Source organism: Lepidochelys olivacea, assembly GCF_965140295.1.
Source record: "Lepidochelys olivacea isolate rLepOli2 genome assembly, chromosome: 8".
Taxonomy (NCBI): domain Eukaryota; kingdom Metazoa; phylum Chordata; order Testudines; family Cheloniidae; genus Lepidochelys; species Lepidochelys olivacea.
In genome coordinates this window covers 35,461,776-35,488,910 of record NC_140418.1, presented here as the reverse complement: position 1 = coordinate 35,488,910, position 27,135 = coordinate 35,461,776, and the positions used below count along the sequence as shown (strand labels likewise).

At 47.5% G+C, this 27,135-nt stretch overlaps 1 protein-coding gene across 1 annotated transcript; it reads left to right on the top strand.

The window, feature by feature from the left end:
• Positions 1-25,366, top strand: STING1 (stimulator of interferon response cGAMP interactor 1). The gene is made up of 7 exons (XM_084637438.1): positions 1-529; positions 15,299-15,543; positions 17,569-17,755; positions 20,612-20,720; positions 20,871-21,109; positions 22,082-22,268; positions 23,479-25,366. Exons 2-7 carry the CDS (start codon positions 15,299-15,301, stop codon positions 23,661-23,663), a joined length of 1,152 nt encoding a protein of 383 aa, XP_084493564.1. The 5' UTR covers positions 1-529; the 3' UTR covers positions 23,664-25,366.
• The last annotated feature ends 1,769 nt before the right edge of the window (positions 25,367-27,135 follow it).

Below are 27,135 nucleotides of genomic sequence, written 5' to 3'. Positions count from 1 at the left end.
TCAGCTGTTTCATGCGCGACAAGCCTGGGAGGAAGGTGGGAGAAGCGGAGCGGCGCGGCGGCAGTGCGCTCAGGGGAGCAGGCGGAGGCGAGCTGGGACGGCGGGGGCACATTTCTAGGGGCGGCATGGCCGGTGCCGGAATGCCACCCTAGAAATGTGCCGCCCAAAGCACCTGCTTGTTTTGCTGGTGCCTAGAGCCGGCCCTGCCTGTGTGACCACAGAACACGAGAGCTCTCAGCCTGGGCGGGAGGAATATAAGGAATTAATTGCATGCAGGCTGCTGGTTTCATTTTCATTCTCTGGGCTGCTCTTCTCAATGAATCTTCCGGCTCTGAATGAATTTCCACAAACCCCCACTCTGGGTATCTTCACGCAGAGATTTCAGTTGTCGTGTGGCAGAGCAACGGGTTCCAGTTTCTGCTCTTGACCTGCCTCAGAAAGCAAAGTGTGTTGGCCGGGGCGTGGAGCCAACCACCGGAGAAGGAGACATCACAGCAGCTTCAAGAATCACGGGCTGTTAATTGCACAGGTGAGCACAGCATTCCCCAGAAGGTGCAGAGCAGCTCCCGCCCTCCAGTGCCAGGGTAGCTGGTCCAGACCTAACGCCGACAGACAGCTTGAACGCTGCCTCTGCCTTGTTCTTATTCACTGGTGCTTTGGAGGCTGGAGGCAGCCAGGCCTTAGGAGGCCCATGGCTCTTTGATCCCACTGGCAGTGGTTCTCAGCCTATGGTCAGTCCATGCTGACCTGGGAAGAGGAGGAGACAGGGAATAGGGTTGGGAGGTGTCTGGTGGAGGGAGGATCTCTCTCTTAAACCGCTCCCCAGAATGTTGTCCTGTGAGCCCATCGGAGCAGCAGTCGCCCTCCTGACAGAACTACATCCCACTCGGCCCACTTGGCACTGGGAGACCTGAGGAGTTTACAAAAACAACAGGATACAGATTAACACGGCTACCCCCTGATACTGAGGAGGTTAGACTCAACGGAATCTGACCATCTCCAACTAGCCCTGCAGGACCTTCTAGGTGACACAGCTTTCCTCCCACAGCCTGTTGGCCCATACTCCCCATCTCTTCCCCCCAAGCACAGCTCTCTATATGGCCACTAGGGCCCTGGCCGTTGTCAGGCTAACATGAGGGACAGTCTGATGCTACAGTGACAGGCACTAGTAGCAAACCCAGACAGACAGGACCCAGTTTGGGACATCAGGTCATGGCCAGTGCCGCAAGTACAGTTGCCACTCTCTGTAAGGGGGCAAGGATCAGCAGGTAGCTAGGAATTGAGATCTGCACTAGCCTAGCGCTTGGAAGACCTGGGTTTATGTCCTTGCTCCCCAATTTCCAATGTGATCCTGGGCCAGGGGTGCCAAAATGTGGGATCCTTGGGGGAAGGGGTGGCATGGGAGCGGGGCCTCGGGGGAAGGGGTAGTGCAAGGGCAGGGCCTCAGGGGGAAGGGGTGGCATGGGGGCAGGGCCATGGTTCGGGCACCAGTGTCAGGGGTGCCATTTAAAGGGGGCAGGGCTTCTGCCCCCCTCTCCTCAGTTTAGGCATATCTCCTAGCCCCAGGCAGAGCTCTTAACTGAGGGCAAGTCTCAGCGCTGGCAGTTACAGTGCTGCTCAGAGAGCGCCGAAGGAAAACCGCTGTTGTGTGTTCACACTGACAGCTGCCTGCACAATAGCGCGTTCACACGTGCGGCATTTGCGGTGCTATTTGGAGCGGTGCACTCTGGTCAGCTATCCCAGAGAGCATCTCTGGCCTTGGCTACACGTGCACGTTATACCGCAATAAAGCCTCCCAGAGCGCTCTAACTCACTCCCCGTCCACACTGGCAAGGCACGTAGAGCGCTCTGACTCCCTGGCTAGAGCGCTGCTGGTACTCCACCTCCCCCAGAGGGATAAGGTTTGCTGCGTATTGGGTGAGACGCTACAGCCTCAGTGTGAACGAGGAGTTACAGTTACAGCGCTCTGATTGCCCTCCGGAAACGTCCCATTAACTGAAGTGACCTCTCTTGTCTTTGTTGTGAACTCCGGCAGGAATGCGGAAGTGGCCCTTTCAAAGCTCCCTTATCAGCTCCGAGAAAAACCAGACAGACAGCTAATGTTTGCTTTGAGTGAATGAGAGAGAGGCGGGGGAGGGAGCGTGCAAGTGTAGCCGAGCCCTCTTTCTCTTTTGCCGCTAAGACTTGTGCATCCTGAGTTCTGCAGGGAGGTGCGGCTCCCAGGTTGTGCCCCTAGGGCAGGGAGTCAGTATTTCGTTTACAAACAGGCAGAGTGATTCAGATAAGAAAGGGCTGGTAATTAAATTAAGGATCTGGAAGTCCTCAGCTGAGCCTGTAAAACAGAAATGCCTCTGCCGGGGGTGAGGTTTAAGACAGAACACAGGGGATTCGGAAGAAGTACAGCCAAGATTACATTAAGAAAAGAGGGAAATGTGAGGGGGATAGGTGAAAAGAAGGGGCCAAAACCAAGGGACAAGGGCCGTCCTTACCCATACGCAAACTATGCAAATTTTCTGGTGCCCTGGGCAGCTGCTCCAGCTCCCCGCCCCACCTCTTCCCCAGGCCCCCCACCCCTCCCCTCCCCTGCCTCTTCCCACCGCTGTTCCCCCCAGCCTCGCCCCCACTCTACCCCTTCTCCAAAGCCCCCGCCCTGCTCTGTCCCTGCCCCACCTCTTCCCACCCCAGCTCCAGCTCTTCCCGCCCCTGAAGACTGTAGCAGAGTCAGGCCTGCACTCACCTGCGGTGGGAAGTGCAGGGACCTGGCCCCAGCCGCGCCATAGCTGAGTGCTGGGGGGTGGTTCCCCCTACCCCCAAGCCAGCCCCACCCTTCCATGGAGACCTGGGGCCAGCCCCCACCACCCCCGCGGAGGTCTGCCCCCCCCCCCCACACACCCTGCAGGGGGGCTGCGTAGGGCCCCAGAATAGCTAGGGACGGGCCTGCCAAGGGAAGGGATAGCATGTGACACCATCACCATAGTATCTGAGCGCCTCACAATGTCTAAGGGCTTGGCTAGACTGGCACGTTATACTGCAATAAAGCCTCCTAGAGCGCTCTACCTTACTCCCCGTCCACACTGGCAAGGCACGTAGAGCGGTCTAACTCCCTGGCTGGAGCGCTCCTGGTGCTCCACCTCCCCAAGAGGATTACCGGCTGTTGTGTATTGGGTGAGAGCTGCAGCTCCAGTGTAAACGAGGAGTTACAGTTACAGCGCTCTGATTGCCCTCCGGAAACGTCCCATTAACTGAAGTGGCCTCTCTTGTCTTTGTTGTGAACTCGGGAGGAATGCGGAAGTGGCCCTTTCAAACTGCTTTTCTGGTCCAAGGGAAAAAACAAACAGCTAATGTTTGCTTTGAGTGAGTGAGTGAGAGGGAGGCTGGGAAGGAGCAGGGGTCTGAACTCACAAGACAGTGCTGACACACTCTCAGCACCCCAAAAGCCCACTCTCTCTCCTGCACATACACACAACACACTCCATCCCAGCCCCTCCCCATTTGAAAAGCACATTGCAGCCACTGGAACGCTGGGGTAGCTGCCCATAATGCACCGCTCCCAGGGCCACTGCAAGTGCTGCTAATGTGGCCACGCCAGTGCGCTTCCAGCTCTCAGTGTGGACAGACTGGAGCGCTTTCCCTAGTGCGCTCTCCGAAGGCTGGTTTAACCCAAAGCACTCTACAGCTGCAAGTGTAGACAAGCCCTAACCTGTTTCTCCTCACAGTCCCCCAGTGAGGTAGAGCAGTGCTGTTATCCCCATTGTACAGGTGGAGCACTGAGGCACAGAGAGACTAAGGGCCACATTTTCAAAGGTGTTTTGGAACCTAGCGGGATTTTCAAAGGCACCTGGAAGCTTAGATGCCTAGCTTCATCTTTGGGTGCCTAAAAACCTTTGAAACTCTGACCCTAAGGCACTGGCTTGAGGCCATACAGGAAGTCCATGGGTGAAGTAGAACCCAGGTCTCTCAGGACTAGCTCTCTATCCACTGGACCAGCCTCTCTCTCCGCTGCATGCTGCAAAAAAGCAGATTCTGATAGATGGGAGCAAAACCAAGAAGGATAGTTCTCTGAGACTTGAGCAAATGGTCCCAGGTGATTGTGAGAAAGAGATCATGTTTCAACTTGCAGATTGCACTAAGGGGCATATGAATGTTTAACACATCTGGCATGTAAATACCTTGCAACACCGGCTACAACAGTGCCATGCAAACACCTGTTCTCACTTTCAGGTGACATTGTAAATAAGTAGTGGGCAGCATTATCTCACGTAAATGTAAACAAACTTGTTTGTCTGAGCAATTCTCTGAACAAGAAGTAAGACTGAGTGGACATGTAGGCTCTAAAGTTTTACATTGTTTTGTTTTTGACTGCAGTTTTGTAAAAAAATAATAATTCTACATTTGTAAGTTGCACTTTCATGATAAAGAGATCGCACTATAGTACCTGAATGAGGTGAACTGAAAAATATTATTTCTTTTATTTTTTTTTACAATGCAAATATTTGTAATAAAAATAATATAAAGTGAGCACTATACACTGTATTCTGTGTTGTAACAGAAATCAATATATTTGAAAATGTAGAAAAAATCCAAAATATTTATAATAAATTTAAATTAGTATTCTATTATTGTTCAAAAGTGTGATTAAAACTGTGATTAATCATGATTAATTTTGTAATCAAGTTAATTTGTTTTGAGTTAATCGGTTGAGTTAACTGTGATTAATTGACAGCCCTGCTTCAAATTTTGACTGCCTTTAGGTGTCACAAATACAAAAATAATGCCCAAAATCATCATTTTGCTGCTGTCTTTTTAAAAGCAGCACACTTGGGTAAAAATACCATCAGCACTAATGGTTTTTCTCCAGATAAGCAAACCGAACCACTAGTGCATGAGGTTTTCACAATTTGTATAAATGTGTAGCTTTAAATGTATCAGCAGCAAAAAAGAGAAATGTTTTTCCATCTTTACACATTCTAAGTGCACAGACAAAAAAAAGTAACAAAAACTGGTTTGTTATTAAACATCTTACAAATATAACAGCAGCTAGCGCTTTGTTTTAGCAACAAATAAAATAAGCTGTAAGTGTAAGCAGGGTGTGAATGAGCTCTCCCTGACATCTAGTGATGAGCTGGGGGAAGACACTTCAGGAACAGACCTAGTTTGCATATTCATGCCTAATCTGCCTAGGCATGCGGCATGATGATGGAGCTGCTTTGCCAAAATGATCCCTTTTGGCTGGTGCTGGGTTACAGATCGCTTCAGTATTGAGAGCCGGGGAATGAAATGTTTTACTTATTGTATGAGTAAAGCAGTGGCAGCAGAGGCAACAGCAAACAGCCAGTTATAGAGGCGCAAAGTGACTGCACACATTGCTTGGTGCCCCTCCCCCATTTCTGGGGTGAGAGGTGAACCCTTGTGAACCCACCTCTGAACTCTGGGTCTTTGCTAACCAAGGACAGCCAACTGTGAGTAGGGTGCAGCGGAGGGAGATGGGGGGTGATGTGTTAAAGGGACATTTCTTTGTAGGACTTTCCCACCATAAGGTGGGAAACTGATGCGGAAGACACTGCCTCATCCACTGTGAGGGTGGGTTCGCTTAGGGTTGTGTGCTGGTGAATGTGGCGGTTGTGTTTGCCCAGACTAATGCTTGGTTCCCTTTTCCTTTTAATGAAAGTTCTCTTTACACACTCAGTGCTTGTGAAAGGGGAAGTATTGGCTCTTAGAGGCACTCTGGGGTGGTGGTAAATTTTCCCAGATTACTAGGTGGGGGCTTGAGCCAGTTCTGTGTTGTGTTAAGAGGAGCCCCTAGATATTGAACCCAGCCCTCCTTAGTGCCAACTCCACCCAGCAGAGGGGTAAAATAAGATTTTAGCTTTATTAACAGCTAAAAAGTTTAACTGTATTTTTATAACATCTAATCAAATACAATTTGTAAATCCCAATTTTAAAATAAAAAATTTGCAAACCTTAAAATACAACCAAATAGTTCTTCTATGGGCTTAAACTAAAATAAGGTTTTTGTTTATAATTGTGGTTTTATGAACCAAAACAAAGGTCCGATCCTATGGGGAACTGATTAATTTAATAATTATATAATAATTTTATAATAATAAATATAATATAATAATATAATATAATTTTATAATAATTGGGCCTAGAAATTTAACTTAATTGTCAGCTCAACTGTAAAAACTATATGTAAATTCATAAAATGTCACAATACCCTGTAATGATAAGTGTAAATGGGAGAAGTTGCACAAGAAACACACAAAAACTAAATCAGTCCAAACGAAAAGGCTACTAATATAACTCAAGCACTAATATAATTTAAAATTGTGTTTGGTAAAGAAGAAAAGTGTAAAACCAGGAAGCAGTGAACCAAAATCAGAAATTGGGGCTACTGTAATTGGTAGACAAAATAATGAGGGGAGGGCAAGGGTGCCAGAATGGGGGAGCCAGGAGGCCATGCCCTCCTATGTTTTACTAGCCATAAGGGCAAGCGATGGTGGCGAGGGGATGGAGAAGAGCAAGCGGGGGCAGGGTTTTGGGGGAATGGGCAGCATGGGGGCAGGGGCTTGGGTGGAAGGGATAGGGTGGGGGTGGCCCCCCCCTACACTGTTAGGGACCTTCTGCCACTCCTGCGGGAGGGGCTATTCCACCCATCACTCGCATTTTGGGTTCTTAAAGAAAAAGACTTAAAGAAAAAGAAAAATTGACTGCTGGAGTGAGTGTAACCCACACACCTCCAGCATGTGGTGGTCTGTCCCATCTAGTGGCAGAGAGAGAGAGAGAGAGAGACAGTGTTTTCCCCAAAAAGAAAAGGAGTACTTGTGGCACCTTAGAGACTAACCAATTTATTTGAGCATAAGCTTTCGTGAGCTACAGCTCACTTCATCGGATGTATGCTGTGGAAAGTGTAGATCTTATTATATACACACAAAAAGCATGAAAAAATACCTCCTCCCACCCCACTCTCCTGCTGGTAATAGCTTATCTAAAGTGACCACTCTCCTTACAATGTGTATGATAATCAAGGTGGGCCATTTCCAGCACAAATCCAGGGTTTAACAAGAACGTGGGGGGGGGGGGGTAGGAAAAAACCAGGGGAAATAGGCTACCTTGCATAATGACTAAGCCACTCCCAGTCTCTATTCAAGCCTAAGTTAATTGTATCCAATTTGCAAATGAATTCCAATTCAGCAGTTTCTCGCTGGAGTCTGGATTTGAAGTTTTTTTGTTGTAAAATAGCGACTTTCATGTGTGTAATCGCGTGACCAGAGAGATTGAAGTGTTCTCCGATTGGTTTATGAATGTTATAATTCTTGACATCTGATTTGTGTCCATTTACTCTTTTATGTAGAGACTGTCCAGTTTGACCAATGTACATGGCCAGCAATGCCCCTCTGCCATGTACATTGGTCAAACTGGACAGTCTCTATGTAAACCTGTCAGTGTTTTCCCCAGGAATTGAAAGGGGGCGGGGGTGTTCAAATTTACAGGGGGGGGAAGAGGGGGTCAGGGCCGATGAAGGGTGAGACCGTGAGCATGAAGGTGTGCTGTACAGCACCATAGTAAAAACTGAAAAATGTTTCATGACCATTTTATTAGATTTAACTCATGTTCTAAAATCATCACACAAATTAAAGTTGGCTACTCAAGCCTTCTGTGAAGCACTACATCTACATCCTTCTTGGTTTCTTGTTATAATTTTGCACAACTCTGTTAATGAACTTCCTGAATGCAGTGCATTCATCTTTGGTGGCTTCTCACGTGTCTGGTACTTCCATTCCTTCAGCTGATATGCTCATTAGTTCATTCACATGCTCAGGCAGAAGGCAACTTCTTTCAGAACACAAAATTCTATTCAGTGATGAAAAAGAACGCTCAGCTGTAGCTGTTGTGACTGGGAGTAGCAAGAGATGAATTCCTACTTCTTTCATCCCAGGAAACAGAGCACAAAGATCGGGTCGAGCCACTTGTGATGATAAAAAAGAAGTTGAAGTCAAATCTTCATTCATTCATTGTATGATATTCTACTCTGTGTTCAAATTCTCTATTCTGTCCTGAGCACATGGCAGCCCCATTGCTGGTAGTGCCTCTCTCCACTCAACTTTTGGAGTTTTATAGGACAGGGATCCGTAAAAGCTACGTAGAGGTTGAGTAGAATCTGGAAGTCGCTGTTGTAGATTTTTAAGAATCAAGTCTATGTACTTTTTCAGTTGTCTTAACAAACACTTCTTGTCCTCTTCACTTAAGGATTCAATATAAATGCCTTCATTAGTCAACTTCTGGATTGAAGTCTTTGCTTCTTCCAGTACTTTTTCAATTGATAGCTCTCTGATTGATCCAAATATAGCGTCTATTGCTGGACAAAGATCTACTACTGTTGTAGTAGATGCCTGGATGGCATTGTTTAATGACCGAAGTGGTTTCAACAGTAGACTTACAAGAGAGAGAATGGCAATAGTCTTCTCTGAATGTAGTAGCAAAAGTAATCCACCAGCTTCACTACTTAGATCCATCCCATCTTGGTAGATACTTCCCAAAGCCAGTAATAACGGCTGGAGTAATTTTAAGACAACAGCCAAGGATCGCTCATGAGAAAGCCAGAGGGTTTTCCCAGGCTGGACTAATTTGAACTTCAGTCCCAGTGTGTCTTCTATATTTTCCAAGATATTCAGTCTTTTTGGACTCTTGCTGAAAAAAGAATATAATGAAGACATTAAATTTATAGCTTTTTTAATGTCTTTTGAAGAGTCTGCAGCTCATACTTAGCGCTAGTTGGAGTAGATGGCCTCTGCAGCGTGTATAGGAGAGATTAGGGTTACACTTTTCTCTGAGCAAAACTTGTACTCCACCTCGTCTTCCAGAGAAGTTTGCAACTACATCAAATGCCCAAGCAGCCATCTGTTTGGGGTCCAATTGACGAGCATTTAACTCTTCTAAGATGTGGGTTGTCACAGATGCAGCCGATGTGTCTTCAAGAACTTGAACATCTGGAAATGCATCTACTGGCCTACCATTGACATCAAGATAACTACACAATGACTTAATACTTGATGCCCATTTGCATTGGTGCGTTCTTCAGCCATGTATGCAAATTTTTTGAACGTGGTGAGAGAGTTCTTCACATTTTCAACTGTTGAGTCTTTCACTGTTGCACCGCATGCTTCTAGCCAGTCAGTTGAGTTTCTCGCAGAAGGATAGTGAGCATTTGCTGGTCTTGTTCAGAACCAGTGTTCAACTTCAGGATGAACAAGTGACAATGCACTTAACATTGGCCTCCAGTTTGTAGTGTGTGGTATCTCTTGCTTAAATAGAAAGTATGATGCCACAGCCATGTGTGTTCGCATGAACTGTGTTGTGTCTCTAGTATTCTTAACAGCCTCATTAGCACTCACCGGTGTTGTCCTTGGGCAGTGGAGACTCAGAGTTCAGAGGTGCTTTCACATGAGTTCACCTCCCAGGTAGGGGGCAAGAAGGTACCTTGTTCGTTCCTCCAACTGCTCACTGTTCACTCTGGCCACTGTTGTTCGCTGTGCCACCGTTCACTCCATCGCTCTGTTGCCAATGGCCCTGCGCCGTCACCTTCTGCTGCCACCTGCCACTGTGACCTCTGCGAGGTGGTCTCTTGAGATTCCACCCAGCTCTCAGTGATTTCAGCTGAGCTCTCAGTGGGGGAACCTCGCTGCTAGTGCAGACTGGGCCGTCTCTTCCACAGAAACACTGTCCCTCAGCAGGTCTAAGCACTTAGACCTGGTTATCAGTGATTTCAACTGTAGTGGTCACTTAACAAAACAAGACTATCTATGGAGCCTAATCAGCTCTGTTTTTAAATAGTGGAAAGGGGCAAGTCAAATAGTACTCGTGACTCAGGCAGACCATCAAGCAAAATACCTGTCCCCACCCTCTCTCTTGATAACCTCAATCAGCCCCTACTGCCCTTTACTCATACAGTAAGAATAACAATATTTCATTTCACCACCACCACCACCACATTCAAGTGATTGGTAACCCAACCCCAGCCAAAATCTATCACTTGGACAACTCAGCTCTGTTTGCTGGACACCTAGGTAGATTAGGTGTGAATGTAAATACAATCCGGTTCTGAAGCCTTTCTCCCCAGCCCCCAGCTCATCACTAGCTGTCAGGGAGAGCTCATTTAGACTTTGCTTACAAATCATCATTTGAAATTATTAGGTTGGCCAACATCACCGAAATGAATGCACTGACATTGTCATAAAAAACCAACAGCTGTATAAGGAAGTTAGTCTATGTTCATATTTTTCAAATCTATTATACTTTTTCAGATACACGTATTTTATCATACACACTTTAAAACCATATAAAGTGTATTAATGTTTCAATTTCAATTCAGTTTTCCAAACAATCACTAAATTGGCAACACTGAATGTAACTAGTTCACAAAACTGAGGGGGATGTTGGGGAAATTCGGGGGGGGGGGTGTACATCCTCCCCCCCCCCCACCGGGGGGGTGTAGGGAAATCCCTGGAACTGCTGAAGACCGCGGTCTGTCGGTGTTACATGATCTTCACCTTCATGGCTGTCACCCCTGCCATGTCCTGAGAACCCGGGTCTTTGTCATCCTAAGTCTAAAAAATGTCCTGACCAGGCCGAAGAAACCAAGCCAAATGACACTGTGAGGCTTTTCTCCTGCTCCTCCCCTCCAGTGTGTCCTTTTCCTTCCCCACCTTTCCTCCTGTCTAGTGAGAGTCTGGCTTAGACAGCCAAAAGTGTACATTTTGCAACATGGCTGTACCCTGTGATCAAACCAAGGCAGCTAAATGCAATGCCCTAAATAGCCCAACACTGGTACAAGTTTGCTGAGTCCCAAAGTAGCTAATAAAACTGCCTGTGTTTCTCCAGCAGTAAAGTTGCAAGTAAAAATCAACCCCAGAGACAGAAGCGGCATTTTTGATCTTTGATGCACTGTTCTGTCCCCTTCATGTATCTTTGTCTTGTCTTCTAGGAAATGGGATTGGACTTTAACAGCTATTGCAATGACAGCTCCAGCCCATTTCAACTAACTTCTTTTCTCACTGCCCCACTCCCAAAGCCTGCTGCAGTTTCCACGATATGCATCTGAGGAAGTGAGCTGTAGCTCACGAAAGCTTATGCTCTAATAAATTGGTTAGTCTCTAAGGTGCCACAAGTCCTCCTTTTCTTTTTCCCAAAAACCCAGTTATTATCATATTTAACACCACCTAAAAGACTGTCAAAAAAGGGTTTTTTTCATTCTAAAAACCTCTCTCCAGCTAAAATGCGCAAAAAAAAAAAAGTAGTTAAAATAAGGCTGTCTTAAACCATTTGAAATGTAAAGTTTTAACTGTTTTTCCTTCTTTTCTATATTTTTAATAGAAGGTTAAAATGATTTTTAATGGTCTGTTTGCCATGGCACTAAGCAAGCTAGAAGTCTCTATAGACCCAACCCAAAACCTTGTTTAATGTTCAACAGTGACAGTGTTACATTCCTTTGGTCCATACAGTCTGTCTAAATTAATGCAACAGTTTTGGCACCCAAGATGGGGTCTAAAGGGTTAATATATACACACTAGTGACTAGCTAATATCTTCGCAAATAAGCAATTAGTTTTTAAAGCTGATTTAAAACAAAACAGTTTGTTTTAAAATTTTACATGTGTTATTCTGGTTTGCAAAGCAAACCATTAATGCTTTTGTTTTTAAAAAGGGGGTTGTTTTAAAGTCATACATTCTTTTAAAATTTTTTAATAAAGGCTTTGTTTTGTTTTCTCCCCCCCCCCTTTATTTTAGGGTTTGTAGTTTTTATAAACAGTAAAAACTTTAAAGGTTTAATGTAAAAGTATTTTTTAAAAGGAAAAGCAGAAAGCATACAGGGAGTGGAAGAAGGGAGGGATCAGCAAGGAAGCTACCTTATTGAGGTCAGAACATGTAGGGTTAAAGTGAGACAGGCTAAAAGTCAAGTAGAGTTGGACCTTGCAAAGGGAATTAAAACCAATAGTAAAAGGTTCTATAGCCATATAAATAAGAAGAAAATAAAGAAAGAAGAAGTGGGACCGCTAAACACTGAGGATGGAGTGGAGGTCAAGGATAATTTAGGCATGGCCCAATATCTAAACAAATACTTTGCCTCAGTCTTTAATAAGACTAAGGAGGATCTGGATGACCTTGTAAACTCGAGTAATAGTAATAGGATGAAATTTAATAGTGAGAAGTGTAAGGTTATGCATTTAGGGATTAATAACAAGAATTTTAGTTATAAGCTGGGGACGCATCGATTAGAAGTAACGGAGGAGGAGAAGGACCTTGGAGTATTGGTTGATCATAGGATGACTATGAGCTGCCAATGTGATATGGCCGTGAAAAAAGCTAATGCGGTCTTGGGATGCATCAGGAGAGGTATTTCCAATAGGAATAAGGAGGTTTTAGTACCATTATACAGGGCACTGGTGAGACCTCACCTGGAATACTGTGTGCAGTTCTGGTCTCCCATGTTTAAGAAGGATGAATTCAAACTGGAACAGGTATAGAGAAGGGCTACTAGGATGATCCGAGGAATGGAAAACTTGTCTTATGAAAGGAGACTCAAGGAGCTTGGCTTGTTTAGCCTAACTAAAAGAAGGTTGAGGGGAGATATGATTGCTCTCTATAAATATATCAGAGGGAAAAATACCAGAGAGGGAGAGGAATCATTTAATCTCAGTACCAATGTGGACACAAGAACAAATGGTTATAAACTGGCCACCAGGAAATTTAGACTAGAAATTAGACGAAGGTTTCTAACCATCAGAGGAGTGAAGTTTTGGAACAGCCTTCCAAGGGAAGCAGTGGGGCAAAAGATCTATTTGGCTTTAAGATTAAACTCGATCAATTTATGGAGGAGATGGTATGATGGAATAACATGGTTTTGGTAATTAAATATTCATGGTAAATAGGCCCAATGGCCTGTGATGGGATATTATATGGGGTGGGATCTGAGTTACCCAGGAAAGAATTTTCTGTAGTATCTGGCTGGTGAATCTTGCCCATATGCTCAGGGTTTAGCTGATGGCCATATTTGGGGTCGGGAAGGAATTTTCCTCCAGGGCAGATTGGAAGAGGGCCTAGAGGTTTTTCGCCTTCCTCTGTAGCATGGGGCACAGGTCACCTGCTGGAGGATTCTCTGCTCCTTGAAGTCTTTAAACCACGATTTGAGGACTTCAATAGCTCAGACATAGGTGAGAGGTTTTTTGCAGGAGTGGTGGGTGAAATTCTGTGGCCTGCGTTGTGCAGGAGGTCAGACTGCATGATCATAATGGTCCCTTCTGACCTAGTTATCTATAAGTAGGAAAATAATGTTTTAAATTGTTGGATTGCTAAAGCAATCTTTTACTAAAATGACAACTTAAATGTCCACCCTCTTGTTAACAAAATGCCAACTCAATAAAAAGCTGCTACCCCATTAACTACACATTAAATCTCAAACCACCAAAAGCTATTGCAACAGCAAACTTTTTTTTGTAATTTTTATAAAAAAATATCAACCCCAAAGAGCCAGAAGCTGCATTTTCGACCTTTGCTGTTCTTTTTTGTCCCCTTCATGTGTCTTTGTCGTTTTTTGTCTTCTAGGAAACAGGACTCGACTTTAACAGGAAAAGCAACAATGACGGCTCCAACCGATCTCAAATAACGTTTTTTCTTCCTTCTAAAATCTCTCTCCAGATAAGAAAAAAAGAAACAGTTGCTGAAATAAGTTTTACTTACTATTCTATATTTAAAATGCTTTAACTGTTTTTCCTTCTTCTCTATATTTTTAATAAAAGATTAACAAGACCTTGAATGGTGTTTGCCATGATACTAAGCAAAGTAATGTTTCTGTATACCAAACCTTGCTTAACACTGTTTAAGGTTAAACAGTGACGGAGTGATATTAACACCTTTGACCCACATAGTCCATCTAAATGAATACAACAGACCTCACCAAGTCCTTTGGCATTTGGTCTTTTCAGATACCCCTAGCTCAGAGGGGATCAAACGAGGCTGCTACTTCCCCCATGGGATCCTGAGTGGGTTCATGCAGATCGGAAAGGAATCCAAGGTTCAAGATGCTGGTCTGGCCCCCTCAGTGCTGGGAATAGTGCTGAGTCGAATGCTGCAAAATTCTGTGGCAGCTGCTTGCTGTCTGCTGATGTTTGAGGCTGATGATGGAGGTTCTCATTAATTTGTTCCTCCGTAAATCTCTCCTTGGGCTGGCACAGAGCCAACTTAGCATCTTCAGTCCACCTCACCACCCAGCCTTGGGTGCACATCTGGGGCAATGGATGTCCTTCTGTCCTCGGTCTCCCCAGCTGCAAGAATGATCCCTTGGGGCCATTGGCAGCCAGTACAACTTAGAGAAGCCCTGAGGCTGCTCTAAGTTGTGCCTTGGGACTAGACCAGTCTCGGCAGCCGCAGGATCAAGGAGCTGCAAAGGTGGCTTAGAGGCATCTTTGTGCCACCTCCCCCCAAATGACCTCAAGCATCCAAAGGCTAGTCCTGAGGATCTGTCCCAGAGTCTCACGAAATGCCCAGCTGGTCATGAATTCTCTAAAGCCATAACAAGCTCCCTACAGTCTGATCCTCTCTCAACATGGTAACAGAGGGTCACTTGACCTTAAAGAGCTCCTGAAGCAGGAAAGAGAGGACCCTAAGAAAGCTTCGAGGTTAGATTTTCAAACATCGCTACTTGCATTTTAAGGGCCAATTTTGAGACCTTGTGAGGAAGATGACTGACTAACCACCCCACCAAATCAGTGCACGTAGGCCAAATTCCAGCCCTTTGTGGGAAGTCTGCATGAGATAGATTTGCAAAGAGGATCGACAAGTAGTCTGGGTAGGACACAGCTGGGATGAAGGGCACCTGCTCATCCAGGCTAGGCTGGGTTAGCAGTGACCTCTTGCTGCACCTTCTCCCCACCTCCCACACCACCAGGATTTGGGGCCATTGGATCTGCTCTGTGTTGAGCCTGATTGCCCATGCCCCTGTTGCTTCACCAGCCTGCTTACATACCCCCGTGCCACGGTCCCTTGGAAAGAGCCATTTTAGAGCAGTGCCCTGCAACATGCAGGGCTAAACCACCCCAGAGGTGGCTGCATGTCAGTGGTCAATGAATAAATTGTGTAGGTTTATGAAGTGCTTTGGGATTCTGCACGATGCTCTAGAAATCCAAGATCTTATTGTCTTATTTGCCTTATTCCTAGCTGCTTTTTAACAATGTCTGGGACTGTCCTCTGGGCTGTTGTTTTTATCAGTGTTTAAGATGTCTGGGTGTGTCTGTTTGCTGCAGATGTCTCATGAAATGGAAAGACCCAGCATCCAAACTCCCCTGATCATCCCCAAACCTCGGGGGGAACGGGCTCACTATGCAACCTGGGGCTTCATTGCTCTTTGCGTCTTTGCCCTGTATCACATGGAGCAGTCCTGGCACCATGTCGCAGAGAACTTCACCTTCTCCTTAATGACCCTGCAGATCGGAGTGCTGCTCAAAGGGGTTTGCAACTTCGTGGAAGAGATTTGGCATGTGCAATCCAGGTAACTGAGTTTACAGCCCTTTGCTCTTGAGAGGCACACTCAGGGTAGTACTTGTAAATGGTCCAGAAAAGAAAGTAAGAGAACTAATCCCTGTGAGGGAGGTGGGCGAACAAAGGTGCATGGTTCCTACTCGCTATACAGGAGCTGTAAAGGAATCCAAAGAAGCATAGGCTTTGCAATCTGGTCTCTGTGGTGGTTTCCCATCTGCCCCACTCTCCTGTCTGTTGATGTCCCTTGGGTTTTTCAATCCTTCCCTCTTCTCTCTCTCTCTAGTCTTTTGTGCCTTTACTATTGGGAACAACTCTGCAGATTGCCCATTACCCATAATGCCCAGGCAGGAAGATGCATGACTATTAAGTCACAACTTAGGGCTGTCTCATGCCCATGTCCCACACACCTATTAAAGCCCATGGGATCTATGTGGGAGGATGTTCTCTGAGGGGGTTCTCTCACGTTGTCCTGTGTGGGGTCAGGGTTTGCTTCGTCTCTGGCGCAGGTTCACATCCAAACCCACCAGATCTCTCTGGGTGCCATATCACCCCAGTGGAGCCAGGCTGCCTGGGCCTGCCTGGGCTGAGGTAAATCCCAGGGCCTCCAGTGCAGAAGGCTCCCCAACAACGGCACTCCACACTGGGGCTTGATTGCCTTCCCCAGTAAACTCTACAGTGCTGGTTGGGGAGGCGGCAGGCACTGCCGTAGCTGTTACTTCCCCAGCATGGGCCCACCTGCTCCCTGCTGGCTGAGTCCCCACCCATCTTTTATAGGGATCCCCTGGGCTGGGGAGGGAGAGAATGTAGAGAGGTAAATACTGGTGTCCTCCAGGGGTCTGTACTGGGCCCAGTCCTATTCAACATATTGATAAATGATCTGGAACAAGGGGTAAACCGTGAGGTGGCAAAATTTGCAGATGATACAAAACTACTCAAGATAGTTAAGTCCCAGGCAGACTGTGAAGAGCTACAAAAGGATCTCACAAAACTAGGTGACTGGACAACAAAATGGCAGATGAAATTCAATGTTGATAGACGCAGAGTCATGCACGTTAGAAAACATATTCCCAACTATACATACAATATGATGGAATCTAAATTAGCTGTTACCACTCAAGAAAGAGATCTTGGCGTCACTGTGGATTGTTCTCTGCAAACATCCACTCAATGTGCAGCGGCACTCAAAAAAGCGAACAGAATGATAGGAATCATTAAGAAAGAGATAGATAATATGACAGAAAATAACATATGGTCTCTATATAAATCCATAATATGCCCACATCTTGTATACTGCGTGCAGATTTGGTCGTCCTCCCTCAAAAAAGATATATTGGAATTGGAAAAGGTTCAGAAAAGGGCAACAAAAATGATTAGGACTATGGAACAGCTTCCGTATGAGGAGTGATTAATAAGATTGGGACTTTTCAGCTTGTAAAAGAGACGACTAAGGGGAATATTTTAGAGGTCTATAAAATCATGACTGATGTGGAGAAATTAAATAAGGAAGTGTTATTTACTCCTTCGCAGAACACGAGAACTAGGGGTCACCAAATAAAATTAATAGGCAGCAGATTTAAAACAAACAAAAGGAAGTATTTCTTCATACAATGCACAGTCAACTTGTGGAACTCCTTGCTGGAGGATGTTGTGAAGGCTAGGACTATAACAAGGTTCAAAAAAGAATAAGATAAATTCATGGAGGTTAGGTCCATCAATGGCTATTAGCCAGGATTGGCAGGGATGGTGTCCCTCGCCTCTGTTTGCCGGAAGCTGGGAATGGGCAACAGGGGATGGATCCCTTGATGGTTACCTGTTCTGTTCATTCCCTCTGTGGCACCTGGCATTGGCCGTTGTCAGAAGACAGGATACTGGGCTAGATGGACCTTTGGTCTGACCCAGTATGGCCATTCTTATGTTCTTATCAATACAGTGGGGGTCTCTCCTTCTCAGGGCCAGGGGTGTGCTGGGCCTGGAGGCTGCTCAGCACGCCGATCTGCAAGGTGCAGACTGATAACCCTGTCTCCTTGTCCCTCAGACACCACAGCAGCTGGTGGAGGGTGGTGAAGGCCTGCCTGAGCCCGAGTCTGCGCTGCTACATGCTCCTGCTGCTGGTCAACGTCTGCACCTACATGGCCCTACTCAGGGACACCGGGATGCAGCTCTTCCTCAACCTCAACCTCGGCTGCCTCTGCCAGCTCCTCAGCTTCGCCTTTGGGCTTCAGGTAAGGGCAGGACAACCCAATCCCCCACAGCCTGGCAGTGCAACCCTCTGCTCCCCAGAGAATCCCCAGAAATCCTGGCGGGCATAGGCCAGGCCTGCGTAACCCAGGCTATGTGGTGCTCTGCCCTCCACTAGTGGACAGGCCACGTATAACACTTTGAGTCTTCTAGCTACACCCTTTGGGCTAAGGAGCCTGGGTTCTCTAGTTCACATCATGGACTCATGCTTTAAGGTCCCAAATTCCCCACAAATGGTGACCCATCCCGAGGTGTCTCATTGCAGCTGCACATGGGAATTGCACCAACTGAACCCAATCAGTTTTTCAATCAATTCTGTGAACTCATTGGGACCTTTTGTGGTGGCTGCTCTGAAGTGGGTTGGAGCACCGTTCATCTCAGTCTAGTGTCATTTGTCGTCTTACAGGTAGAACAAGGAGCAGTGGGATGAAACTGAGCAAAGGAAAACTGAGAATGAAGATAGCTCACGTGGCAAGGGGCTCTGCACTGGTGCTACGTATCCTGTCCAGGCTATAAAAATCACCAGCGCTAGTAATCATTCCCACTAGTAATAGTTAATAACAGGAGATGCTTCTTCAGGATGAGATATCTGTGGAAGACATTCCTTGGTCCTTTACATCTGGACTGGGACAAGCACTGAGGATTACGCTGTAGGGCATGATCCTGCATCACAAAGAGGGTGGAGAGCTGAGCTGCTAGGTCAGGCCCATCTCTGATCCCTAGGGAGGTTTAATCTGTACCAAGGGAGATATAGGTTAGCTATTAGGAAAAGTTTTCTGACTCTAAGTGTAGTTAAATCCTAGAACAGGCTTCCAAGTGAGGTTGTGGAATGCCCATCACTGGAGGTTGTTGAGAAAAAGTTGGACAAACACCTGTCAGGGATGGTCTAGGTTTATTTGGTACTGCCTCAGCGCAGGGGGATGGACTTGATGCCCTCTCAAGGTCCCTTCCAGCCCTACATTTCCATGATTCTAAGATGGAACCTCACCATGTTTGCTGTGGCTGATGCACCCTGCCTTGTCTGCACATTCTGCTCTTCTTCCAACTGAACTGTTTTAGAAGCCACGATGCAGTAAACTTCCTTTCATTAGTGCAACCCCTTAATATTTGATATCATCGTCCTGATGCCGCCATCTGTCTCAGCAGGGAAGCTAGCGAACTACTCAATCCAACTAGCTTTTAATGAGCACTACCACCTCAGGGTTCCAGTACCATCCCCAGCACCCGCAGAACTCCCACTGGCATTAGAACGTTGGCATTTTTAAACCTGGCACTCAAGCAAATGCTTGGGAGGAGGGGTATATTTAGCTGCTGTCTCCAAAGGGTTAATTAATGGGAGTGCTGCAGGCTTACAAAGCTACCCTCTGCTCTCGATAATGCCAGTGTAAATCCAGGGTATTTCTAATGACTTCATTATTGACACTCCAGATTCAAGGATTAGAAAACATGCCTTACAGTGATAGACTTCAGAAAGCTCAATCTAGTTATTTTAGCAAAGAGAGGATTGAGTGGTGAGTTGTTTACATGGGGAACAAATATTTAATAATGGGTTCTTCTTATAGCTTTCTCTGCTAGATTGAAGATTAAAAAGCTGGAGGTTGAAGCTAAACAAATTCAGACTGGAAATAACGCGTACATTTATAACGGTGAGAGTAATTAACCACTGGAACAATTTACCAAAGGTCATGGTGGATTCTCCATCACTGGCAATTTGTAAACCAAGATTGGGTGTCTTTCTAAAAGATCTGCTCTAGGAATTATTTTGGGGAAGTTCTCTGGCCTGTGCGATACAGGACGTCAGATTAGTGATCACAATGGTCCCTTCTGGCCTTGGAATCTACGACACCACTAAAACTGAGAGCAAAGTTTGGCCTATGGTGAGAAATAGAGACCCTTACAGAAATTTTGAACTGAGAGGATTTTGGTGTAAAAGGAGGATCTAGGATGCTCAAGGGGTTTGAACACCTACTCTATATAATACTATTCTGGGATTATCACAGTCTGTGTGTTACGCTGAAGCTTGGACTCTCTGTTGAGTCAGGCTGAAGTGATGGACACAGCTACAAGCATGGCTGAGAGCTCTTTTGTTTGGAATGTCACCATGTTCAATTGCCACTAGGATTCACCGTCTGTTACCATCCAAGTTTTAAATTCTAGGCCATTTTGACTTCTCAGATTTCACCCCTGCAACAGCAAGGCATGTATCTATGCCATGCCAAGAGTCCTAGGCCATGATGATATCAGAAGTAACTCAGCCAATCACCACTCTTATTCTATAGCTAATTTGCATGCAGTAGTTTCATGGATTGTAGAGGCAAGCTATGCAGATGATAGATCATGTGTCTCAGCTCCCACACTTGTGTGACAGCATGGGCTTCCAGCCACTGGTCCACAATAAAATTTTTGGACCCTTAGATTCTTTGAGCATCTCAAGCAGGGCACTTGCAGGCTGGATTTCTGGGCCCAACTGTGCCACTGAAACCTTCGGCCTCATAGTGGTATATAGCAGACCTGGAAGTTATACATGTGTGTGTGATCAGAATTGGGCCTGCTCTTTGATCTGGGATAAGACACTTAACACTGGTGGGCCTGTTAAGGGAAGATGATGATTGACCAGCCTTGTAGGGCTGCTGCGGGAGTTGACTAGGGTTGAGTTTGTAAAGTTCTTTGAGGAACTCTAGACCTGCAGCGTACAGCTCATGCAGGGGAAAGCATGGCTGCTTGGCTTTCAGGTGTATTCAGAGAGACAGCGGGAGACACAGTCACCAGTGTGCATGGAAGGAAATCCCGCTTAGTTTATGGGATGGTTTATTTATGGCATTTCTTCCTTCAATCTGTAGAGTCCCTCCGCAGTGGAAATGTCTGAAATCTGTGAAAAGAACAACCGCAACGTAGCACATGGACTAGCCTGGTCTTACTATGTGGGGTATTTAAAGTTAGTTCTGCCACGTAAGTAGTTGTTTCCCTGTTTGTATAGGAATACAAAATCCTTTATAATAAAACTCCTCCTTTGCACACGTTAAGGGGGAGCCAAATAGCCAGGCAGAAAGCTGCTGCCCTGAATTCATTTGTCTCTGCTCCATGTTCTCTTCCTCTAAGGCCTTAAAGACTTGATCAGTGAGTTTAACAGAGCCAATAACAATTTGCTGAAGTGCAAGGAGACTTGGAAATTGCATATCCTTCTCCCAGTGAGCTGTGAGATATACGATGATCTGCAGAAGGCTGACAGCCACATCCAGTACTGGAAGGATCTCCCGGCGCTGCAGCTCGACCGGGCTGGCACTAAATGGAGAAGCTACAAACAAAGCATCTATAAAATTTTGGGTGAAGACAAAAAGGTACATTTAACATCACACTTCTCTAGCTGAAGGGCCACGGGAAAGACGGATGTGAGCAGAGACAGGCCTGGAACACAAAGTTTAGCTGTGGATACAAATGAGAAATTCAGGTGCAGGATTTTGGCTTGGGCCCATCTCTAGCCAGGAAACATGAGTAGTGTAAAGGTGGCCTCGCTCCAAGATAGGGCTGTAGAGCCTCCAAAGGGCCAGCTCAGAACAGCATCCAGCAGTTGGGATGAAGAGAAGCACATGCCTTTGCACAGTCCTGGGATTCACACAAGGCCTGTCCTTGCAGCCATAAACCTCTGCAGGAAAATCCCAGTTTACTTACCTCTACGCAGCAAAGCTCCGGTCTGCACTAAATCCAGCTACACCCAAGAGCAGCACTGACCCTGTTGTATTGGGAGCAACAACAGCCTTTGGCATATTACCCCATGCAGCAGGATAAGGCCTCCCTGTTCCAGCCTCCCTCCATCCCCTCATACACACACTGCCAGTTTGATCACCGTCCCTGATTGCTTCTCTCTGTTCCCATCTGTCACTGGCACTATCAGACCGTGGCAGACACTAAAGTGCCTTGTCCCCCTGCCCGCTTGGACAGCAGAGTGCTGACTGCACCAGTCCGGCTACCCAGCATAGAGGCAGACTCACCCCCATGCTCATGAGCAGGCAGAGAAAGCAGCTGTGGGGAGTCTCTTGGTTGCCCAGAGGCAGCAGGGCCAGGGTTCAGTGGGGAGGGAGCTGTGGTGGTCCTTGCATGGATGAATTTGCACAAAGCCCCCGAAAGCCTAGGTCTGACCATGCTTGGCAGAGCTCTGGCAGCTGCTGTGTTGTGCATAAGAGGGAGCCCCAAAGGGTTCTGCCAGCAGCGCTGGGATTCTCTGGGGCCAGCTGCCTGGGGAGGGATGCCTTAGCCGTGGTCTCAGGACTGCTGGGGTAATGCCCACGTTTCTCCCTCTCCCATCCCTCTAGCTGAATTACTGCATTGTGGAGTACGCCCCCCCCCTGCAGGCCCTCTATGCTATGTCCCAGGATGAAAGCGCCACCTTCAGCCGGGAGGATCGCCTGGAGCAAGCCCAGCTCTTCTGCAGGACTTTGGGGGAGATCTTACAGCGCTCCAAGGAGTGCGCAGGCTGCTACCGGCTCATTGTATATGAGGGTGAGGAGTGGGGGACTGCAGAAGGGGAGGAGAAGTGCTGGGTTCCTCTCCACACCCTGATCCTCAGGCACAGGAGCTCACTGCGGTCTCTGGTGCACACTCAGCACTGCAGTTAGTATCAGGATTATACCATCGTCTCACGGGTGCTCTCTGGTATTCACTGTGCTGGATAAGAGGGGCTCAGGGTCCCCATTGTATGGTGCATGGGCCATTTAATGCACATGGGCTCCTGTGGCATGGGTGGCTGAGCCCTCTCACACCACAGCTCCTTGGGCCACAGGGAGGTTTCTGCAGTGCATTGGGGACCTTTTATGTGCAAGGCCTCCTGATTAATGGGGTCCCCAATGCCTCTCCTCAGGCTCTAAGACAGAGGGGATCCCAGAACACAGCCACTATCCCTCAGAAATGACTCTGATGTTGTGGGTAGGAAAGCCCTTACCATCTGCCTGTTTCTCCTGAGTTTGCTGGAGTTGGACGACAAAACCCCAGCAGGACTTCCTAAAAAAAAACACTGGGAGAGGAACATTTCTCATTTTGCTCAAATTCTGAGCGAAATTTTTCCGTTTTTTTAGTTTTCATTTGGTGGGGAAAAAACACACCCACTCACTCTCACTCTTTCACTTTTCTCCACTGGAGAAAGGGCGGAAAAAGTTTAAGAAGTGTGAGAGTGGGTTTTTCCCCCCTACATTCTCCTTCTTTTTTGTGTGTATTCCCCCGTTTTCCATTGGGGGAAAAATGTTAAACTTGGGGGGGCTCAGGGTCGCTGATAAATTAAATGTTTCCAACTTTTGTGGGGGCGGGGGAAGAGAAAATTTTCATTTTGGTCAAAAGGCATTTTCTTTCCCCTCCCCCAAAAATGTTTGGATAGAAGAGCATACAGCAGCTTTACATTTCACCCCATCTTCCAACACTCAGCAAGTCCAATACCAGACACTGTGTTAGCAGCTGCAAGGCTTGAACCTCTGACCTTTAGGTCTGTACAAACCCACCTCTGTTAGCCCATAGTATAAAAGTCTCCGCAATCTCTAGCTGTGGCCTGGTCACCACTAAAGGCACCAGAATGCCCCACTGTGTAGGTGTGAGATGCATGAGCAGCAATGGTGCCTTTTCTTGCTGAAGGATTTGGAGACTCTGCTTGCTGGAGACTCAGCTTGCCTTGGATTCCAGCCCACTGGAGCCAGCGGGGTTTGTTTTCTGTTTTATTTTCCAGAGTCAGGAGACAGCGACAGCCATTTCCTGTCAAAGGAGATCCTAAGGCACATCAGACAGCAGCACCTGGAGGAATACACCATGTGCGAGGGGAATCACGAGCCCACCACCTTCCTCTCAACAGAGCCCAGCATCCTGATCAGTGACTCGGAGCTACCTGGGCCTCTGCGGAGCGATGGCTTCTGAAACGTGTGGATAGGACTGTCAGGTTACTCCCTCTTCAAGCATACAAAGAGAGAGGACCAAGACAGTCAGGGCCCTCCTTAGGCATAGGCAGCAGCTGTGTAGGGCACCCAAAAATTTGGTGCACCCCTGGGTCTTAATGTCCACCCTCCCACAACTTCCTATCCCTGTTCTGACCCTTCCTGCAGGCTCCCACCACAGCTGGCTGCTGTAAGTCTTCCTTCTGAGGGAATCTAGTACTTAAACATGAAAAAAGAAAAGGAGTACTTGTGGCATCTTAGAGACTAACCAATTTATTTGAGCATAAGCTTTCGTGAGCTACAGCTCACTTCATCAGATGCATACTGTGGAAAATACAGAAGATGTTTTTATACACACAGATCATGAAAAAATGGGTGTTTATCACTACAAAAGGTTTTCTCTCCCCCCACACCCACTCTCCTGTTGGTAATAGCTTATCTAAAGTGATCACTCTCCTTACAATATGACAGGTTTCAGAGTAACAGCCGTGTTAGTCTGTATTCACAAAAAGAAAAGGAGTACTTATGGCACCTTAGAGACTAACCAATTTATTTGAGCATAAGCTTTCGTGAGGTACAGTTCACTTCATCGGATGCATACTGTGGAAAATGTAGAAGATCTTTTTATACACACAAAGCATGAAAAAATACCTCCCCCACCCCACTTTCCTGCTGGTAATAGCTTATCTAAAGTGATCACTCTCCTTACAATGTGTATGATAATCAAGTTGCGCCATTTCCAGCACAAATCCAGGTTTTCTCCCCCCACACACACACACAAACCCACTCTCCTCCTGCTTTTCATACACATTGTAAGGAGAGTGGTCACTTTGGATAAGCTATTACCAGCAGGAGAGTGAGTTTGTGTGTAGGGGGGGGTGAGAAAATCTGGATTTGTGCTGGAAATGGCCCACCTCTCCCCCTGCTGTCAGGCCATCCTGACAGAATGATGGATATGAGCACTTGAAAATTTTTGTCTTGTTTCATTCTCAGATTCTTTCTAGACCAGAGGTCCCCAATCTGTGGGGCAAGCCCCCTAGCGGGTCACCAAGGAATGTTTGGGGGGTGCAGCTGGGGCCAGGCCCAGCCCCGACAGGAGGGAGGGAGTGCCACCCAGCTCTGCCCCTGGCTCTGTCTGCCATCCCCGCGCCCAGGGCTCCACTCCTGGCCCCCCACGTGGGGTCCTGGCTCCTGGCCCCGCACCCAGAGCTTCACTCCCGGATCCGTGTCTGGGGCTCTTCTCCCAGCCCCGTGCTCAGGGTCTCGGCTGCCAGTCCCACGCCCAGGGCTCCGCTCCCGGCCCCATGCCCTGGGTCCTGGCTGCTGGCCCCGCGCCTGGGGCTCTGCGCCCACCCTCAGCTGTGGCCCCAGCCTTGGCCCCCTTTCCTCTGTCTGTGGCCTCCTCTCCAGGAGCTGTGGCCCCCCTCCCAGCCCCAGCTCCGGGAGGGGGTGGCACGAACAGAGGTAAGTGGGGGCACGAGGTAAAAAGTTTGGGGACCAATGTTCTAGACTCTGCCTTGAAACTGGCACTTAACTGGCTTGGTTGATCTTTTCTATCATGGTGAGAGTCTAGCTGCGAGAATTAATGTGAATTGCAGGACACATTGATCATCGACACTTCGAACGCACTTGCGGCCCCGGGTTCGTCCCGGGGCTACGCCTGTCTGAGCGTCGCTTGAAGGTCAATCGTCCCCGCGGATGCGGCGGTGGCGGCGGGACACGCGGGCCTCTCTCCTCCCCTGGCGGAGGAGGGGCCCGGTCGGTGAGCCCAGCGCCGCCGCCCGCCCCGCGGAGGGCGCGGCTGGGGTGTCGCAGGCAACCGGGGTCGGTCCGTCGCCCCCCTTCCCGTCCTCGGGAAGGGGAGCCCGTGGCTCTCCCCAACGCCTTCGTCCCCCTAAGTGCAGACCTGATGCCCCGGAGCGCCCGCTTCGGGGAGCTCGTCCCATCGGCGGAGGAGCGGCCTCACGGCGGCCGGTCCCGTGAGCCCCGTCGCCCCCATCCACTCTCCCGTGGCCCCCCCGACCCGTATCGTGCCCCACGCTCGCGGGACGGGGTGGGGTGGAGTTTTCGGGGGACGTTGCGTTGGGGGTCGGTCGGGGAAGCGGGGCTCGGCCGTCGGGGGTGCCGGCTCCCGGGTCCCGAGGGGAGATGGGCCTGCCCCGCGTGGCTGTCTGTGAAAAAAATGGGGGAGGGATAGCTCAGTGGTTTGAGCATTGGCCTGCTAAACCCAGGGTTGTGAGTTCAATCCTTGAGGGGGCCATTTAGGGATCTGGGGCAAAAATTGGGGATTGGTCCTGCTTTGAGCAGGGGGTTGGACTAGATGACCTCCTGAAGTCCCTTCCAACTCTGTGATTCTGAGTCTCACATTCTTGTTCAGTTGCAATATTTTCCTTCGGCAAGGCTGCTGTGGGTAAGAAGTTAGCTGTGTTCATCCCAGTCCCTGTCTTGTATCGTACATCTAAGTTGTAACCTTGCCGTTTGAAAGCATGTGCTAGAGATGTTTGAGACCACTAGCAGTGGCTTTTTAAAAATGCTGTTAGACGGTTTATAGTCACTTTGTACGCAGATGGTTTCCCATCCTTGACCATAGTGGTTGAACTCTTCAAACACAAACTCTAGGGTAAGGCATTCCTTTTCTGTTTGGGTGTATCTTTGGTCCATTGGCGATAGTGACCTTGATGCAAATACTATTGGCTATTCCTGGCACAGGAGTGATACCCCAAGCCCATCTCACTGGCATCACATTGCCTCTTTGTTCACTTTATAGAATGTCAGGTTAGGATAGCTGGACACCAGCTGCTGGATCATGCATAACCATCTTCACACTGCAACTTTGTCCAGTAGTTGCCTCAGAAGGTTGCATACATCTGAGAGGCTTGGAAAAAAATTTGTTAGCCAGGTGAGAAATCCTAATAGTCTCTGGACTGATTTAATATCTTTAGGTGAGGGCATCTGCTGAATTGCTTTTACCTTTTCAGGGTCAGGTTGTAGCCCTGGCGAGATCAGCAAGTATCCCATGCATGGCACTGCAGTCACCTGTAGTCTCCTCTTGTTTTTATTGAATTTAAGATTTACTTCCCTGGCTCTTTCTTGCAGACAGATGAGGTGGTGGTCAGGATCTGCCACACTGAGGGCCAGATTTAGGGGCAGGTGACCTTGGGGTGCCGGGCTTGGTAGGTTCCAGACTTGGGGTGCTGTTTTTGTTGTTAGTGACAAAAGGGAAAATAGAATGTTTGAAGTAAAATGTTTCAGGTATTCCATAGGAGTTGAGCCTGTCTTCAAGGAAACTCATATTCATCAGAAGAAGAGACAGTTTGGTTACAAGGGCAGAGATGAGGTGATGGAAAGTTGGGAAGAAAAATTCAAGAGGGAGTTTTTTTGCTCACTCGTTGATACTGCTCGAAGAAAGATTTAGATAAATGAAGCATCATAAAAAGACCGGGGTGGGGGTGGGG